The sequence below is a fragment of the Parasteatoda tepidariorum genome, chromosome 5 (genome assembly GCF_043381705.1).
Source record: "Parasteatoda tepidariorum isolate YZ-2023 chromosome 5, CAS_Ptep_4.0, whole genome shotgun sequence".
Classification (NCBI taxonomy): Eukaryota; Metazoa; Arthropoda; class Arachnida; order Araneae; family Theridiidae; genus Parasteatoda; species Parasteatoda tepidariorum.
In genome coordinates, this window is record NC_092208.1 from 71,509,487 (window position 1) to 71,528,096 (window position 18,610).

The 18,610-nt window shown below is 29.4% G+C and overlaps 1 protein-coding gene across 1 annotated transcript in view; it reads right to left on the reverse strand.

The window, feature by feature from the left end:
* Positions 1-388: 388 nt before the first annotated feature.
* Positions 389-18,610, reverse strand: part of LOC107449617 (protein kinase C, brain isozyme) — a 170,748-nt gene continuing 152,526 nt past the window's right edge. The window contains exon 16 of the mRNA XM_043040695.2: positions 389-2,878. Within this exon, the coding sequence (XP_042896629.1) occupies positions 2,726-2,878 (153 nt within the window). The 3' untranslated portion in view covers positions 389-2,725. The remainder of the gene's footprint in view (positions 2,879-18,610) is intronic.

The window sequence follows — 18,610 nt, forward strand, 5'->3', positions numbered from 1 at the left end:
CATTCAATTAAAATTTTGGGGTTCAAATTTTCGACGGTCCTCTTGACCAAACTATTGGGACCAGCTATTCCAGATTGCGGCTTCCTCCTACATTTTGAGAGTTAAAAATCCAAATCCATCAACAATAAAAAGTATGTTCCTGCAGAGGAATTATGTTTTTGGGTCTATTTTCGTAACTTAAAATCATATTTGAGGTCATCTCCTTGAATCCCTAAGGTAGTCCTAGAACGTGAAAATCCGATCATTAGATCAAAAGTTATTAATAGGGATTATTTCTAACCAATGTTCCGATTTTCTTACTACTTCTACAAAAATTTTTATTGTTTTGATAGTTTTTCACAATATGAGTAAATTTCTATGTGTACAACTTGAAAAATAAAAGACAAACTAACAAGTTGTAACTATTTATTAAAATATCAATACTGTACATAATTGTTACATTACGAGAATGAAGAGTAATAAATATGTCAAAAAATTGTAAGCACATAATAGAATATATTACAAGACACAATTATTTATGGAGTAAAACATGTGTATATATTAAATCTACTTTAATATGTCATTTGTGTGCTTTTATAATCACTGAAGAGTTTGTAAATGCGTGCCTGTGCTCAAATAACAAAAGCTGATTACTGCTTTAAAATTATAAAACCTATATTTTTGATTAGTAAATTGTAATATCATTAAATATGCATAAGTTATCCAAACATGCAAATTTTTGAACGGCTCCAGAATAATTTAAATCTTTATTTTTCATTTTTGTGTGAGATTGTTTGAGCGTATTTTAGACAGAATTAAGAGAGCAAGAAAAAAAATAAGCAAAGAAATTTTAAAATATAAAATATTTTATGAGATCATCAGTGTATTAAGTTTTAAAGTATTTTCATCAAATTATGTTACATCGAAATTCTAGTTTCCTTTTTTAAATTTGTATCCATTACTTCATAGGTTTAACTGCCCTGATTAGGTCCTGATCTTCTTCCTGGTCTCTGTGACTTTTGGCAACTGTTTTCTAGTTTTCATCTTTTGGAGTGTTTAATTCTTTTTTAACACAATCAATCCATGTCAGTAGGGGTCTGCAGGCAGGTCAAGTACGTATGAGCTATGCCGTTTTAACTTTTTTTTTAAGTAATCATTTTGCATTCTGACTAGTCCATTTTTGTCTCGATTATTTTTAAAAAATTTACTGCATCAGGTTGTTTATAGATCTCGTAGAGTTCAAAGTTAGATCTTCCCGTTCACCTAGTATGCATTGTTCTCTCAAAATACCCAAAAGCTTTCTTATGACTCAGCGCCTAAGCCTCTTGTACATTATTTCAGGGCAGGTGTATTTTAAATAGCTCTTCAGGCTTTAGAGACACGTGTTCGCAGCAAAATTTCTTTCCTATATTTCTAGAAAAGCTAGTGCATTTTTATGATTCCCCTCCAAAAATTGTTGCAGGTTACATAAAATTCAAGTTTCAAAACAAATATAATGAATTAGTTTGCTTAAAAATGAGATCGCGTTTGAGATCAAAAATCCGTCTAAATGTTTAAAATTTTTAATTCTTTACTTGAACTGTTACATGGTTAACAAGTTTCTATAAAAATGGAATGATTCACGTATTGATTGAGGACTAGGAAAATCTCGAGCCATTTGATTAAGATTGAATAATAAAACCGTCAAGAAATGGTTTGTGTAGATGAAAATTATCACGAGCTTGCGGTAGTGGCTCAAGAGATAGAGCGTTCGCCTTTCAATGAGGTGAACCGGGTTCGAATCTCAGCGATGGCTGGTCGATTCAAATTCCACACCCGGCTCACACTGACCACAGCAGTGACGTAAAGTATCCTCAGTGGTAGATCGAACAGGGATTAGAGTCTCCTTGCAGTCAGGCTAACCATGGGAGATTTTCCTCTCCATGTAACGCAAATGCGGGTTAGTTCCTCCAAGAAGTCTTCCACGAAAGCAAATTTTTTCGAATATTTGATCCAGGAGTTCCCTTATCTTCTGGATTAGGTTAAAATTACCACTGCTACGGAGTTGAACATTGGTAGTCGTGAACCCGAAAATTGGTTTGGCTGTTCGACCAAGGTTATAAAATAAAATGAAATCATCATGAGCAATTCAAATAAGTTTGCATCATTCCTATATAAACAATTAAAAATGCCACTCATTTTATCTTAAACACTGCTATTTATCTTACGCATTTCCACTTTTATTTTACTGCAGTGTTATAATGCTGGAGTAATAATTTAAAAAAAATTTCTTAACAAACTTAACGAATTTTTTTTTCGGTTAATAAAAGAACTAAAAAAAAAACTTTAAAAACATTATTACGTTTGTGTTTTACTTCGATTCGTATAGTTATCAATACCAAATTATAGTAAAATGTAAAATAAATAAATAAAAGTTTTAATAATAAAAAGGTTAGATTTGTTTTTCTTCTTCCTTATCTGACTTGATCAAGACATATTCTTTGGTTCAAGTGTTACAGAATAATTATGAAACTTTAAAAAATTAAGAAGAAGATATATTAGAAAAAAATTATAGATTTAGTTTTAAAGTAAAGGCGCCATTTAAATTAAAAGTGTAGAAATAAGTAACGAAATGTTATTTTTTTTTAAAGTCAATTTTCCTTTTATGTTTTACCTAATTTCCCCCTTGAAAATGTATATAGAGAAAAGAGAGAGAGGGAGAGAGAGAGAGCTGCGTGTCAATTTTTTTTAAAACATGTTTTAGAAACTAAACATGTGTCACGAACTCAGGATTGAAGTAAGAAAAGGCGTTGAACACATTCTGATCCATGTTCATAATGACTAATTTGTCCGAAGGAGTGAGATCAGGCTTGCTGGCAGTGAACTGTCTATCAAAATTGCTAACATCTTGAGAATGGTTCTGAAAAAAAAGAGAACACATTTAAAATTAACTGACCAATTTTTATTAAAAACATTTGAATTAACTAAGTATCAGTTTGCATGATTTGTGAATAATCAAGCATTCAATCATTAAAGTTTGTAATCATTCAAGCTTTAATTTTTGCAGAATAAATACACATTTACTAATATATTGAATAAAAACATAATCGAAGAAACATTTTTTGCACAGTAACACAGATTTTTAATTAATTAACTTTAATTATAACTTATAAAACGCAGTTTTTGTTTCATAACTTCTAAACTATGAGATCAGATGCTGTTAGAAATCCTGAAATACGTTAGACCATAGTATTTTGAAAATTTGCAGCAAAAGAGGCCAAATCGAACTGCATTATTGTACAAATTTGATTACACGATAATATAGTTTAATTTGTATGGGAATATGGTTCAATTTATTGTCCAAAATTAAATTGAATTAAGTTGCAGAAAATTTGCAACATGTTATAGATCAATGTAATGATTCAACATTGAACTGATTCTTCTTTGAGAGTTACAAAGCTACAAAGAGCTACAAAGAGATACGGCAACCCCGAGCTAATGTAACATACAAACTAAACTCGGTTAAATTGAATTTTCTCAATTGGTTTGGTAACTTGCTTTTCAGTTACCTTGGTACCTTGCTTCTTAGTTGTCTTGGTAATTTGCTTCACAGTTGCCTTGGTAACTTGCTTCTACATGCTAACTGCTTTTTTCTTTTTATTTAATGGAGATTCGTATATTGTTTATTATCTGAAAATGTCTCCATTTTTCCTTGCCGATTAATGCTACTTGTTCTAGTGATATTATACTACACTATAATTATTATTGATATAATGTTGTTCTATAATATCGGTGTTTTGAACATTGAATGGTAAAAATTTGCAAACACATTAATAAGATGTTAAATTCTATCACGATGAACCATATTATTGTAATTTCAAGTTTAGGGGATATTTCCGTATCATGATCAGCCAACTACAATCGCCAAGGCACCAAATAGATTTTAAATTTGCCATTTTATATAAAAAAATAATAACTATGGAGATTCGCCAGGGAGTGACTACGAGTTATCACCGAGTCAGCTCTCTTCTGTGATGTATTATTTTTCTTTTTTTAGTTGCCAAGAGTTGGCGATTATTCTGCCGCAAATCGCAATACGAAAATCTTTCCCAAGTTTAAGAAGTACGATAAAATGATTCAACTTAAAACCATAATAAGATAGCAGTAAATTTGTACAAAATTCTGTCTCAATGCTATCCGAAATTTCTAGCCAAGAATAACTTTTCATAAGCCTTCTTCAGCAGAGAGGACTTATGGTTATACTTTACACTATAAACATTCAGCGTAACAGAGCACTGTAATAGTATCCTCTATTGAACGTTTTATTAGCATCATACACTGTTTGTTGTAAGTTTGAGAAAACGTAACGCTTCTGTCAACACTATTTGCATCTAAATAATAATTTTTTTTAAAATCCTAAAATGATGAATAATGTTAGTACTAAAATATTTAAAAAAAATATTAGCACTGAAATGCATTATTATTATTAACCGAGGACTCAACTCAAAATAGAACTAAAGCTTACGAGGCACTGTTAAAAAGAGTGCCTCAATTTTAAGCAAAAAATGTATCGAAATAGCTTTGAAACAAAGTCGAATTTGAAAACCCATGTACTCATTATTGAGTGACATGCTCACTTTGAATACTGCCAAAAATGACACATATCATCCTCAAACGTGATAAATTTCAAACTTCATCAGTTTATAACGATCAAATATTCGAAAGGAAAATCTAATTAGATAAAAGTTTACTGCACTTGCCTTCATTCCAAATTTATTTCAGAGATATGGAATGTAGAATGTCTTCAGATCGATAATTATCATTTTCCTACCTTGACTTCATGCTTATTCGCAAATGAAGCCTAATTCCTAAAGCTGCTTCAATTTTGACCACGTCACTATACTCAATAAGGAGAACAAGGGGTTTTCAAATTCGACTCTTCTATGGAAATAGCTCCCCACGCCATTCGTCTTAAGCATGCCATTAACTTTTCCACGCCATTTGTCTGACTATGGTTACGAGGTTTAACTATTTCAAAATGGGTCAATATAGGCTCGGGTCGGAGAGAGAGAAACTACTTTCTTTTAAACGTGCTGTTTCTTGTTTCCATTGAGACAGACGACATTAGACTTTGTGGTCTGGCAGCTATTCTGACACATTTTTACTCAATTTTGGGAAAGTGTGAGATCAATTTCTCCCCATAGATGTCTATAATATTAAGGCCAAAAATTGTTCAAAGGATGATTTATTTGATTCTGGCAAATGGACATTTATTAGAAATTACAAAACGTTATTTCCAAAATATTGCAATTATCTAAATTAGCACAAAAGCTCAATTGGGACAAAGTGGCAAAACCAATATAAACATATATAATTACACATTAACTCTCTATAATTGGTGAATTTCTGAGAATACCTGATGAGTTTTACAGATCTAGAACTCATAGTCCACCCCTACCTCTTTTTGCTGGAATTCTTTTGCTTCCAGATTCAATTTAAACAAAATGAAACTTACTAAGTAGACAAAATTATTAAAGATATTTTTATACCAGAATTTTTAGAATATAATTTAATTTTAAAAACGTAAAAAACGTTTAAGAAATCCGGTTTAAGACCAACCAAAAAGAAGTCCGACCGCAACCAAATCGACCTCAAACTTAGTGATCCAAGGGTTAAAAACAAGGTTAGAATCTAAAACTGATTTGTCAGAATAGATTATATAAATTTCTCTAACACTGTAATTGATTTTTGCATAATAGAATAAAGTTGCATTCGTTATCATTCAATTTTGTGTGAATATATTACTTCACTTATAATTTTAAAAATCTTTCTTGAAATCGAAATAGCTCAAAAAGATATGCCAGACGAAAAATCTTCGCGTTCAATATTCTATTCAGGCACCCAACCCTGATGTAGGCCTCCGAAGAGAGTTACTAGAGAAATTCCAAAGCCATTCACAACAATCGCGTAAAAAAACACTCCCTTTCGAGTCGCAGTTTTTTTTCTTCTCTCTTTAAGGGAATAAAGTGATGGGAAAATGCAATTGAATAAAATTTCTCACGAATTTTCTTCACAGTCGCCTAGGAAATGCGAGAACTTACGTTGACTTCACGGCCATTTTGTTTGAGTAAAAATCATGTGATCGTTGCCACGGTGGACATAAAAAGATCGTTTTATTTTCTGTGTAAAGAATGAATGATGTAATCTATTAAAATGCTTTGGCTGTTGTGACCTTGCTGATGACTTAGAAACATGTGTCTACAATTCTTAGAAATATTACTGTTAGTTATTCTCGAATATTTGAAAACTTCATATGATTGGCACGATTAACGTAAATATTTGAGGCAAAAAACACGAGTTGTTTCTATTTCTTCGTTATGCCATGACAAACACTACAAAATCATAGCGTAAACAAGGGTTTAAAAATAGTGTTTTAAAATACATTAATTTTCATAATAAGCCATACACCTCAAATATCCTTAATACAGTAAACTGATCAGAAATTTTATATTTATGATTTCATTTTAATTTTCTCAAATATCGTTTGCTAACAAGAAACATTTCATATTATCAAATTAAATTTATCAAAAAATTATTCAGAGCATTCGTAACTGAACTATAAATATTAACAGATATGAAATCAAAAGAATGCTAAAAATTAAGCTTTTTAAATATTATTTAAAAAAAAATAATTTATCAATGTATATTATGTGATGAATCTGTATATTAATTTTGAGAATTATTTGTAAATAATTTAAATTAAAAACAAACGATATAAATTTAGTATGAAGTTAGGAACTCTCTTTCGCTAAAATATCGTTTGATAACGTTTGTATAATTGTAATGAAACTTGTAAAAGTACAATTTAAAAGCAATATATTCATTGAATTTTGGGCCTTATTCTTCAAAAAATTAAATTTAAAGGTTAACATCATTTTATAACTGACGATGAGAATGAGAAAGGTGAAGTTTCCCTTATGGTAGGTAAAAAATTTTATGTTTAAAAAACTATAAGAAATAGAATGGTAATTGGAATTCTTCGTCTAGTATGATATACTTAATTTTTCCACTTATTTCTACTGTTTTTTTTAAATTTACTGCTATTATTCGAATCATTAATGCAATACATTATTAAATTTAAAATGTCAAGTGGAATTTCAATTAAAATGTTAAAAAAATAGTCTTATTCTCACTAAAAAACAATCAATAATTCTGAAATTTAGATCTTCTGAACAATTGTATTGAAAATAATTTTTGAAATTTCCTTTTATTATTATGATCTGCTTATTCTTTAAAGTTCAGATCTTTTATTTTTTAAATAACACTAATTTACTTCTTTGCATTTTCTTATGTATTTAACATAGTCTTTTCTTATGTATTACGTAAAGAAAATTTTTTACCATTACGTTTTTGAAACCATCTACAACTAGTGTGCTAAAAACAGTATGAATACAATACTATACGCTTTTTAACCATTAACAACTAGCACGGTTTCAAAACCGTAACGAAGAAATTTTGGGCATTGAATCTAGGCTTTTCTTTAGGTATTGGGCATTGGAGTTAGGTTATGATTGAGTTGTGTTTCATCAAATAAACTGTGGAATGTGATTTAATTAGTTTATCTAATTGTTTCACCTATCGTAAGAGATGAGAAATACTAGACTTATTTTGTATTAAGCAGCTTTATGCTGCTGCCATCTATGCGTCAATGAGAGTATTATATTCTAATCTTTCAGGGTGAAAATTGGGGAGTGCAGGGCACAGAAAACTTTTCATATATTCAAGGGAATGGTGAAAATATTGTGGTGTCAACAGTGGAACTGAACTCCCATTCTGTCAGTCATGAGAGTGACAGATTATCTCCGTCTGTTATAATACGTGCCCAGCAGCAATTAACGAGGTGGAGATAAAATTCTGGTTGGCGCGATGAAATTCTGGTTGGTTAATCGTATTAGGTGAGAACAATTAATAAATGGTTTTCCTCATAGTTAACTGTTTGAATACCATCTTGTTTATGGGAATTTGACTGTTTTGTTTGAATATGGTAAAAAAAAAACAATTAAATAAATTGTTATTTAACCATTTTTTTCGGTAAATTTCTAACAGTATACTTAAAGAAAAGATATATAAAAATCTGACTTTACTGAAACAGCAAAGAGCAACAGTTGATATAAAATTTCATCTTTTATTTATGTATTTAATTTTTTGTTAAATATTTTAAATTGCTTATATCATGACTACAAGTATACATGATAATTAAGGTTATGTAAGCGTTGTATTATGGGAAGCAATGATCTCACCATTTAACCCGAAAGCTAAAAAATAAAATCATTTTGAAAAAAGCACAATTTTAACTTTTTTTTGAGGTTAAAAGAATTCGGGGGTCGTTGAGCCCGTAATGGATGAAATTAAATGTACATTCGAATCTAATTGAGCTTTTTTTTAAATTAATAATTATAAAAGGATTTATTTGAAGTGTCAACGTTTTGCGTTTCATTCTTTTTTACTGATTGATTAGAAATCTTAAGAAGCTTTAAAAATTTTCTAGATTTCTGTAATTATACCGAATAATTATATTGCGATTCGCATATAATATTCGTATTGTATATATTAGTACTGTAGATTCGTGATATAATATTTGTACTATGCATTTGAATGCATTACTTTCAATTAGTTATTATTTTAAACATTTTATTAAAATGATAAACTTTCGTTAATATTTTAAACTTATATAACTAGACTTCTGAGAGACTGATTTAAATTATCTAAAATATATAATAATACAATTATAGGATATGCACAGTTAGGACACTATAAAATATTAAAAGTTTCTTTCCGTAAACTTTAATTTAGTTGTGAATAAATTAATTTTATGAAGTATCCTGTCACATTCGAATAAACTTTTAATTACACAAAATTCAGGCTCAATGGACTTATATAAATGTGGTTCTTTTTCCGGGTTATTTCTTTCAGTACTTTTTTCTAGTTACTTTTACGTGATTTAGACGTGTAATAAAATTGCCGGCATATTTAGCTATGCATAAAAAACAGTCTGAAGCATGATGCCATTTCACCTAGTTTCACAACAAACAATGAAAAATGGAAAAGCCTTCATTACTAATTCTTAATATTTTAATTAACACGAGAGTACTATAGTGAATCATTTTGATTAAGTTTATGAATGGAGAAACAGAGAAGGCGAAAAAACCCAAATTAGCAACTTAGTGATTCATTCTTACTATTAGCATGAAATAAGATGATGTAAGATACCGTGAAAATATTACTTTCGATAATAAAGAACAAATAACTCATTATTTTTTCTTATTTATTACTATAAGTAGTATTTTTTTTAATATTTCCTATCGCTCTCGATGTTAGTGGCTTTAAATTTACGTTAATTCACGTTAAACTGGTATATTAAAGCATTATTATGCAAAATTATAAGGACTAAGCAGATAAAACTTCAAACTTTTATTTACTCTTTTATTTATACACCCATAAACATTTAACTTAGGTTAACACTACTCGAAGTTTCTTAGAAAGCAAAAATGTTTTGTTTTGCTAAGTGAAAGCTTAAAATGTGACAAATAATGTGTTTGATTTATTTTGCAAAACCCGAACTTTTGTTGTAATTACAGTGTCACATATGGAGTTGCATAATAGACAGAAGATACAATGTAATACTGGGGATACAGGACAATATCTTTCGGAATTTGACGTTGAAGAATCCTAAAAGATGCGTGGAAGAACACTTTTTTTTCCAAATCGAACTTTCATACGCAATTTATGAAATGTGCAATGTATGGGAGCTTTAAAAACCGAAATTAATTAAAAAATTAATACCATATGTTAAATATTTTCGCTTTCGCTAACTCCATCTCTTGGCGCGTTTTGATTTGGCGTCTGTAATTGTTTACTATGGATACCGAGTTGGAGAGAGTTTGCGGATGTATTGTATGTTGCTTTTCATCAGCAGGAACTTAAATCCTCCCTTAAAAATATATGAGTATGTATTTAGTTGCGTAATAAGGATATTTTTAATTTAATTTTCAAAGTCTTGCAAACTGTATTAAATAATTTTACAACACATAATTTATATTATTTTGTGCTACTGAATGGCAAACGTAGCTGTTGATGGTGGTTACTTTATAACAAGTAGTGCAAAAGAACTTTCTTGATGTTTCACAGCACCTAATCCTCTGTTTTAACTATCCTTGGGATTTGGTGTAGCGGAACGCCATCTTGTTGTAAAGTTGTTGCTACCAATTTTGGTGATCAGATGCACGAAAGCTTTTTTTTACAGTATACGAATACTGTTCAGGGTTCTACTTTTCGATTCAAGACAATGTTTACTTTAGAAATTAATTTATTGCTGTAAAACTTGGACCCATAGTTACACTCTGTGTTTATACGTATGAAAATTTTAACCTGAATATTAAAGATAAGTACAAAGTGGGCTTTAGTTACAGGGGTAATTAAAGAATTCAATATTTGGCTTTCGAAAGTTGGTATTGAGGCAACAAAAGGCTAAAACTTAGTAATTTTTGAAATGTTTAGCGTTTTTTTATTTTGCATTTCTGCCGGACAAATGGTGCTAATATTAATTTTGAAACTGTGTCTTAGCTGACAACGGAACGGATCGGAATGGGAGGCTAGAGTAGCCTCGCAGGTATTTCTCGTACCATTTTCTTTGTTTGTTGTTTACATTTATTAAATTTGATTCTTATTTAATTTGGCCTCTTTCACACCATTTAACATTAAATAATCACCGAAGCAGAATATGGAAAGGTAATGTCAGGTAAAACGCTTTTCCTAAAGAACCCTTTTCCTAAATCGTTGGGCATGGCATAAGGCGTGTCATTAATAGGATGTTTTTTTTTTCTTTTTTTTTTTAACCGAATAATCATTATTACTCAGGAAAATGTTAAATGATAATTGATTAAGTCAAAATTCTCACTTCCCAAATTAACTTAGGTTTTTAAACCTAAAACAAAACTAAAAAACTGTTCAAAACTAAAAAAAGGACAGTGAAATAAAAATTTCTACTAAAAATCCATGATGCCGAGAGTTCTTAAATTTTTTCCAGCATCATTTAAAATTAAAGTTGTTTTCAAGTTGTTTAGCAATGAAATAAAATTGTTCATTTAAATAACGATGAATAATTTACGAGTTCGACAAAAGGATTTAATTGCTCAACTATTTAACAATTTTGAATTTCAATGAAAAAGATGATTAAATTATTACAAAGAAAAATATTTAAAACCGTAAGGTTTGCTATTTATATAAAATTAATATCACCTAGATAATTATAATACATGGAGAAAAAACTTCTGGAAAAACTACCGTATTGATTGGTAATGACATTTCTTGTAAAAAAAACAACAACATAATTCTGGTTAATAAAACCAAAATATGTTATATTCGAACCAATCATTTTGTAATTTTACCGTTCATATGGTAGCTGTTCACCGGAAATTCTAGTTTTCAAAATTATGGTTCTTATTACTACACATTTAGTAAAAATATAAAAGTCAAAAAAAATAATTAACCGATTAAATGGTTTTATACCATGCCAAAGTATGCCATTCACTAAGGTTTTTGCAGACACTAAATACATGTAACAACTTAAAGACAAAATGTTTATTTTTTATAACTAATTTAGGTATTGTCACATACCTGTGATTTCAACTATCTGACATAACACTTGAGTTTGAAACTATTATTGATAAAATGATGAAAAAATTAAATCAATTCCACACCTCAAATCGATTTGAAATTATTGCTAATCTTTGTTTGATTCATAGGTTTACTATTACTAAAGGATTTTGTTTAATCCGCTAAAGTATGTTTATTTCGCGTTCCGCTAAAAGAAGGTCTATCATATAGAATTCCGTAGCAAAGAAGAAAAAAAAGAGAAAAAAATGGGATCGCTGCTCTAAGGTATTATGAATACCAAATTTTATCACATATTATAGAACCATATTTTATTGTTAATTTTTCCAAAATCGTTACCAAGTTCGGTAAAAATTACCGAGCTTTTTGGTGTTCCCTTAGCACCAGAAACACGGTAAATTTTATCATTTTATCAAAACATCTGGTAGTTTGGACCATTCTTTTTTTCTCAGTGCAACAACGTAAAAACAAAATTATCATTTTTTATAACTAATTTCGGTATTGTCACATGCAACATTTATTTCTGTATTTATTCTATTTATTTACACGTTCTTTTTTCTTCTTCTCTTTTTCTATTTTTTTTTTTAACTATCTTTATATATGATCAAATTATTCTAGCATGTACTATTGATATCATGTTACATAGAATTTTTCAAAACCTTAATCATCATTAGTTTTGAAAGTAGATAAGATAAATTTACTTGCTTAATAGTTTGTTCTCGGAAAATTACGCCATCCTCGATAAGTTTTATCATACGTTTGAAATAAACATTTTTTGGTAAAAAAAATTGGGTAAACTTTTAAAATTATTTTCAAATTTGAATTAACAGCAATAACAACTAAAAGAATATGAAATATTAAGGTCGTAATATTACATTAAGGTCAAATTTATTACAAGTTAGACAAATTACAGATACCGTGAGTAAAACGTATAACTTAACCTGTAATATATTTTATTCTAATTATTTGATTTAAGAAGCAAAGCTAATGCCGCAGAGGGACTAACTTTAAATATTAATAAAAAAATAAAATTTATTGGTTAATTTGCGTACTATTAAACTACTGAACTAGACATAAATAATACAATTTTAAGAACTTTTATGTAGTGGAATTATAGCATTTTATTTTAAAAAATAATTATTATTTCATGAATTAAATATAGGATATTTGAGTTGCTATTTCTCATTTGAATTAATATTTCGTTTAAAAAAATAGTTATTATTTCATACGTTAAATATAAGATATTCAAATTGTAATTTCTCATAGAAACGATTCATTTCAGGAGTTTTATAACTTCTGGATCGAATGTCCAGGAAATTTAAATTTATTCATTTAAATTGCTATAGATCTCGTTCTATGAATCCATCCCCTATTTTTGATTACAAAATAGTAAATTTTTGATATATCGGGTGCATTTCATACTTTAAATATAAGATATTTGAATTGATATTTCTCATAGAAATGATTATATTCAGGAATATTATGATTCTTAGAACTCCTGGATCGAATGTTCAGGAAATTCAGATTCATTCATTTAAATTATCGTAGATCTCGGTGTTTAAGTCGACTCCCTATTTTTGATTGCAAGATAGTAAATTTTTGGTATATCAGGTGCATTTCACACATTAAATATAAGATATTTGAATTCATATTTCTCATAGAAAAGATTTATTTCAGGAATTTTATGATTCTTAGAACTCCTGGATCAAATGTCCAAGGAAGTTTAAATTTATTCGTTTAAATTACCGTAGATCTCGGTGTATAAGTCGACCCCCTATTTTTGATTGCGAGATAATAAATTTTTGTTACATCAGGTGCATTTCATACATTAAATATAAGATATTTAAATTGATGTTTCTCATAGAAAAGACTTATTTCAGGAATTTTATGATTCTTAGAACTCCTGGATCAAATGTCCAAAGAAATTTAAATTTATTCGTTTAAATTACCGTAGATCTCGGTGTATAAGTCGACCCCCTATTTTTGATTGCAAGATTGTAAATTTTTGTTACATCAGGTGCATTTCATACATTAAATATAAGATAATTAAATTGATGTTTCTCATAGAAAAGATTTATTTCAGGAATTTTATGATTCTTAGAACTCCTGGATGAAATGTCCAAAGAAATTTAAATTTATTCATTTAAATTACCGTAGATCTCGGTGTATAAGTCGACTCCCTATTTTTGATTGCGAGATAATAAATTTTTGCTACATCAGGTGCATTTCATACGTTAAATATAAGATATTTAAATTGATGTTTCTTATAGAAAAGATTTATTTCAGGAATTTTATGATTCTTAGAACTCCAGGATCAAATGTCCAAAGAAATTTAAATTTATTCATTTAAATTACCGTAGATCTCGGTGTATAAGTCGACCCCCTATTTTTTATTACGAGAGAGTAGATTTTTAGTTTATCGGGTGTATGAGTCTACCCCCGAAAAAAAAATTCAAATATGGAAATTTCTGTTTTTTTTGTAAAATCCTTTTTAAATAAGTTCGGGATTTCGAATTTTTTGGTTGGAGGAAGACGATTTTTTGTGGGTTATCCTCATCAGCTGATGAGGATGAAGTAGATGGGATCCATATGATGACACGTCTAACGTTATTGAAACCGACTGATGTTTCGGAATATTTGAATTTGTAATTCTGCGATATGTTTTAAAATTTTTCATTGTGTTATGTTTTTTTGAAATACTCTTTAATAAGCTATCTCAATTTTTCTTATTCTTAATTTTCTTTCGAAACGTAATTTAAAGTATTGTTTCTATAAAAACTTTTATACGTAAAAAGAATATGACGAGAGAAAATGTTAAATTAACTGTACATAATAAATTAAAAAAATATTTTTTTAAAGGGCTAAAGTGATAGAGTTATTCATATCTATCTCACTAAAATGCATCGGTATTACACTATCAACGAATGTCCGATTTTATTACCGGTGACCACTTTCGTAAAATTTTGGGGGTTTGTTTGTAAAGTAGACTTGTGACGTATAAGTAAAGTGACGTATTTATAACTGTGGCTTGAAAATGCAAATCTGAGAGCATTTTAAATGTTAAAAAATTAAATCGATATTATGCCTATTATAAGTCATTCAGTCAAATATATCATATCGATGCTACATCTTTTAATTGTAACTGGCAAAAGTACTACGTACCAACCCTTTCGCTGCAGCACTTAACGTTTCTGAGAAATTTCACAGAAATTCACATTTCACATTTTTGTGAAATAATAGTATAATTTCAATCGTTATGGACTAATTTTTGCCATTTAGAACAATATTTTGAAAAAGAAGCAAAAAATTTAAAATTCTGAAATAAAACATATAACATAACACTTGATATCTGTTGCATTCAAAATGCAATCTTTTATAACACAAGAGAAAGTTTCTTGCTGTAACAAACATCAAACCTTTCAGTTACAAGTTACGTTTCCTAAAATTTTATACAAACGCTTTGTCGGTTATTGACGAGTTCAAAATCGTTTATTTTTATAAACTTTTAACATTCAGAAGAACATTGTGTTTGACCCGTAAGGGTTACTCAAATGAAACGTGGGTAAGTTTGATAGCGTCAGAAATACAGAAGCATTAGAAGTTTCCCCATTCACGGTTATAATGACAGATAAAAGAGATATACCATAAACTTTGTAAAGCTAATTAATCAGTACCCATGATAGCATTTAAAACGAATGTAAAGTCATGATAATTTGATGCGTTCATAACAGAATAACACATAGTAGTACAATTTTTAGTGGCAGAAGTAGATTGATAAAATTATTGTTGTGGAGAAAGCGAAGCAGATTGCACTATTTATTTACTCATGTCAGACTAAGTGCTACAAAAGTATCAAAAGTTATAATTCATTTATTTTCTCTACGTCATTGCAGCAATTGATACGTAAAAGATCTTGGCGTTTGCTTGTCCCGAGTTTTGATAGATCCGATGTGAATTTATGACCTTGACGAAAACATTTACATCAGTGGATCATATCCGTTTATCCTTGACGGTGTTTGTCATAAACAATAAGCATTCGAGGATACATGTTCTTATTACACCCTCTTTCTACAATCAAAAATCCTATATTCTCATCAGTGACTGACAAAAAGTGTCGCGGTTCCTTTCCATAAAATAAAACAAACCATAATTTTAAAGTTATCATGATCATAAAAATACATGTCTACCTACCTGTTAATTAACATTACGCACCTAAAAGTTATTTTCATTTTGGGCCTTGCATTGTTCGAATCTGAGGCTCCGATTTTATTTTTCGAATCAAGATGAACCATAAAAAGAGGCAAAGTAGTGTAGTGCTGCCATCTATTGAGAAATTAAAAGGTTGGGTGTTCGTTTTGCGTGGTTATCGTTGTAGAGGGAGTGTAAGAGAGATGTCCGTAGCCTGAAACTGTAACCACCATGAAAAAGGAAGTACACCTTCGAATTAAGCAAGAAGCTTTATATAGTGACTGCCGCAAAAGGAAGTTGTTTGAAACCCAACAAAAGATAAAAGTAATTCATTACGATAAGATAAAATGTTAAATCTAGTTTTGGTTGTGAAAGCTTTCATTTAGTTTCAAAAATATGAAATTTTTAGTAATTTATATTTTATTCTAAAATTTTTTCATCATAACATTGTGCTTAAGTAATTACTCTTAAGGTAAAGGTAAAAAATAATAATAATAAGTGCATATTAAACAGTACTGGGCTTTTTTTTTTTCTCAAAGAAAGGGCCAGTCGTGTAAATTGAAGCAAAACTTTCTAAATTTTTTAGAAATTTATTTGAGTGTACTTCTTCTCAGATTTCTTTTCAGTTCTGGGCGTAACTTTATAAGAACTACTTCACATTCATTGCAAATGTTCGCATCTAACTGATAAATCGGTTATACGTAATCTGCAAAGCCATGGCGTTGTATCTGCGAAGGCATGCCTTACCTTGGCGTTGCTGACACTATGTTGGCGTGGGTATACAATGGTATTTCATTTGATATCACGCATTTCCGCTTTCATTTGAATAACTCTTAAACAAAAGGCATAAACGTGCAAGAGAAATGACAGAAAACAAGTTTAAGGTTTTTTAGAAGTTTTATTGAAACACTGGGAAAAAGCGGAAAAAACTTCTGAAGAGGCAGAAGGATCATGGTTCAAAAAATAGAGTGTACAATGTCAGATCTAATAGCATAAAGGGTTATTATTCTTTCCTTAAATTCATGGCATATTATTTAGGAAGGCAAGAGTGATCCAAACCTGACATATGATGATATATAATAGTAGTATGCAATGTTATATATCAAAAAGTTTATATATTTCAAGTAAGATGATCGCACTACAGAATATTTTCGGGAAAGAGGCATTTTCGAAGCTCTTTGCGGGAGATTTCTAATAAAAAGACACTCACATTTTATAGTACGAGAGGCAGAGTCTGTCACCAGTGATTAGACAATTTCTATGTTTCGAATAGGCTAAAGCAATGCAGTTAAGCTTTTGGATACAAATTTTTTTTTAGCAATGTATGCGGCATACATAAAATGCACAACGTAAGCAGGTCAATTATTTAATTACCTATAATCGTTTTCATTTGCACTTGGTCTGTTTCATATTACTTTGACTCAATCGATTTAAATAACAATAAAATTAAGTTAAAACTAAATGTTACGAACTATTAAAAGTAAAGTACTTCTCTCTACAGCCTGTTGTTGGTCAAGCCATGGAGGTTTAGGCTTCACAATTTTGTAAATAACGACATGATGGCGAAAATATGGTGCATTGCGCATTGGCTGTCTTTACTTCTCAGACAAGTCAGTACCCATTGATTTGAAGCAGGGTAAGTTTCCAGCGGTCACCTGGGACAGAACCCGGTCCTAAGCGATGGTAGCTTAGTGCCTTAACCACTGTGTCATCGAGGCTTTTTAAACAATTAAAGATAATAAGTAATTGATCTGTTATAGATAAGATAGCACATTCTCTGTCGATCGCATTTAAATTACTTAGTTATTTCTTAGTTATTTTTTTTAATTTTAATTAAATAATACCCGTTAAGACTTACAAATTTTATCATCGGAAGAATGGCGGAACAATTGGATTTTTTTGCACTTATTTTCTCAAATTAATGACGTTTTAATAAACGCAAAACGAGTTTAAACAAAAAAGAAAATATAATTTTAAAAAAAAGCAATAATGCGCCTTAAAACTTCCGCCAATTAAAATTGATAATTTTAATTGTGATTGAATTGTCCAGACAAGGAAGTCATGGGAACACCCACTCGGAAAGTAAACAAACTCATTTTAATTACTTGTTTTTCATATACTCTTGATCTGTAGTACATTAAATTAGTTAAATACTTTTGCATTATAACATTCAATGAACCTCTATTAGACGGAAAATCATTTTGTTTCTGCTTACAGATTAGAAAAATTATTAAAACCACTTTTCAGACACTGCTTCTCACACTATTATAATTAATTTTTTTAATTTTTTTATAAATGATTGCAACTTGAAAGTGGCCTTTTTTTTACTACTAGCCTCTACATATTTTTCACAAAAAAATGCCTCGTTCCTTTTTTATTTATTTATCTTAAAATGCATTATAACACCGATTAGAGTCAAAGAAAGGTCATTGTCAGAGAAAAAACACCTTTTTAAAAAACACTTCTAAGATATTACTAGATGAAACAGTATTACAAATTCATATTTTGTTGCTGTTGCTTTCGAAGTTTAATTACAAAGTTTTTATGCTATAAAGATTACACAATGAAGTTTTAAATTTCGAAAAATACATTCTATTCAAAAAGATGAATAGAAAACTACACTTATACTTTCTCAAGAAAATATTCAATGGTATTTTTTTTAACCATGGAAGTGATCTCCATGGGTATTTACACAATTTTCTTTTCATTATTTAACAATGACAAAATAAGAATTCAAAGCTACTATAAAGTGACTATAAGAGAAACGTTTTCGGACTATAACGACAATGAA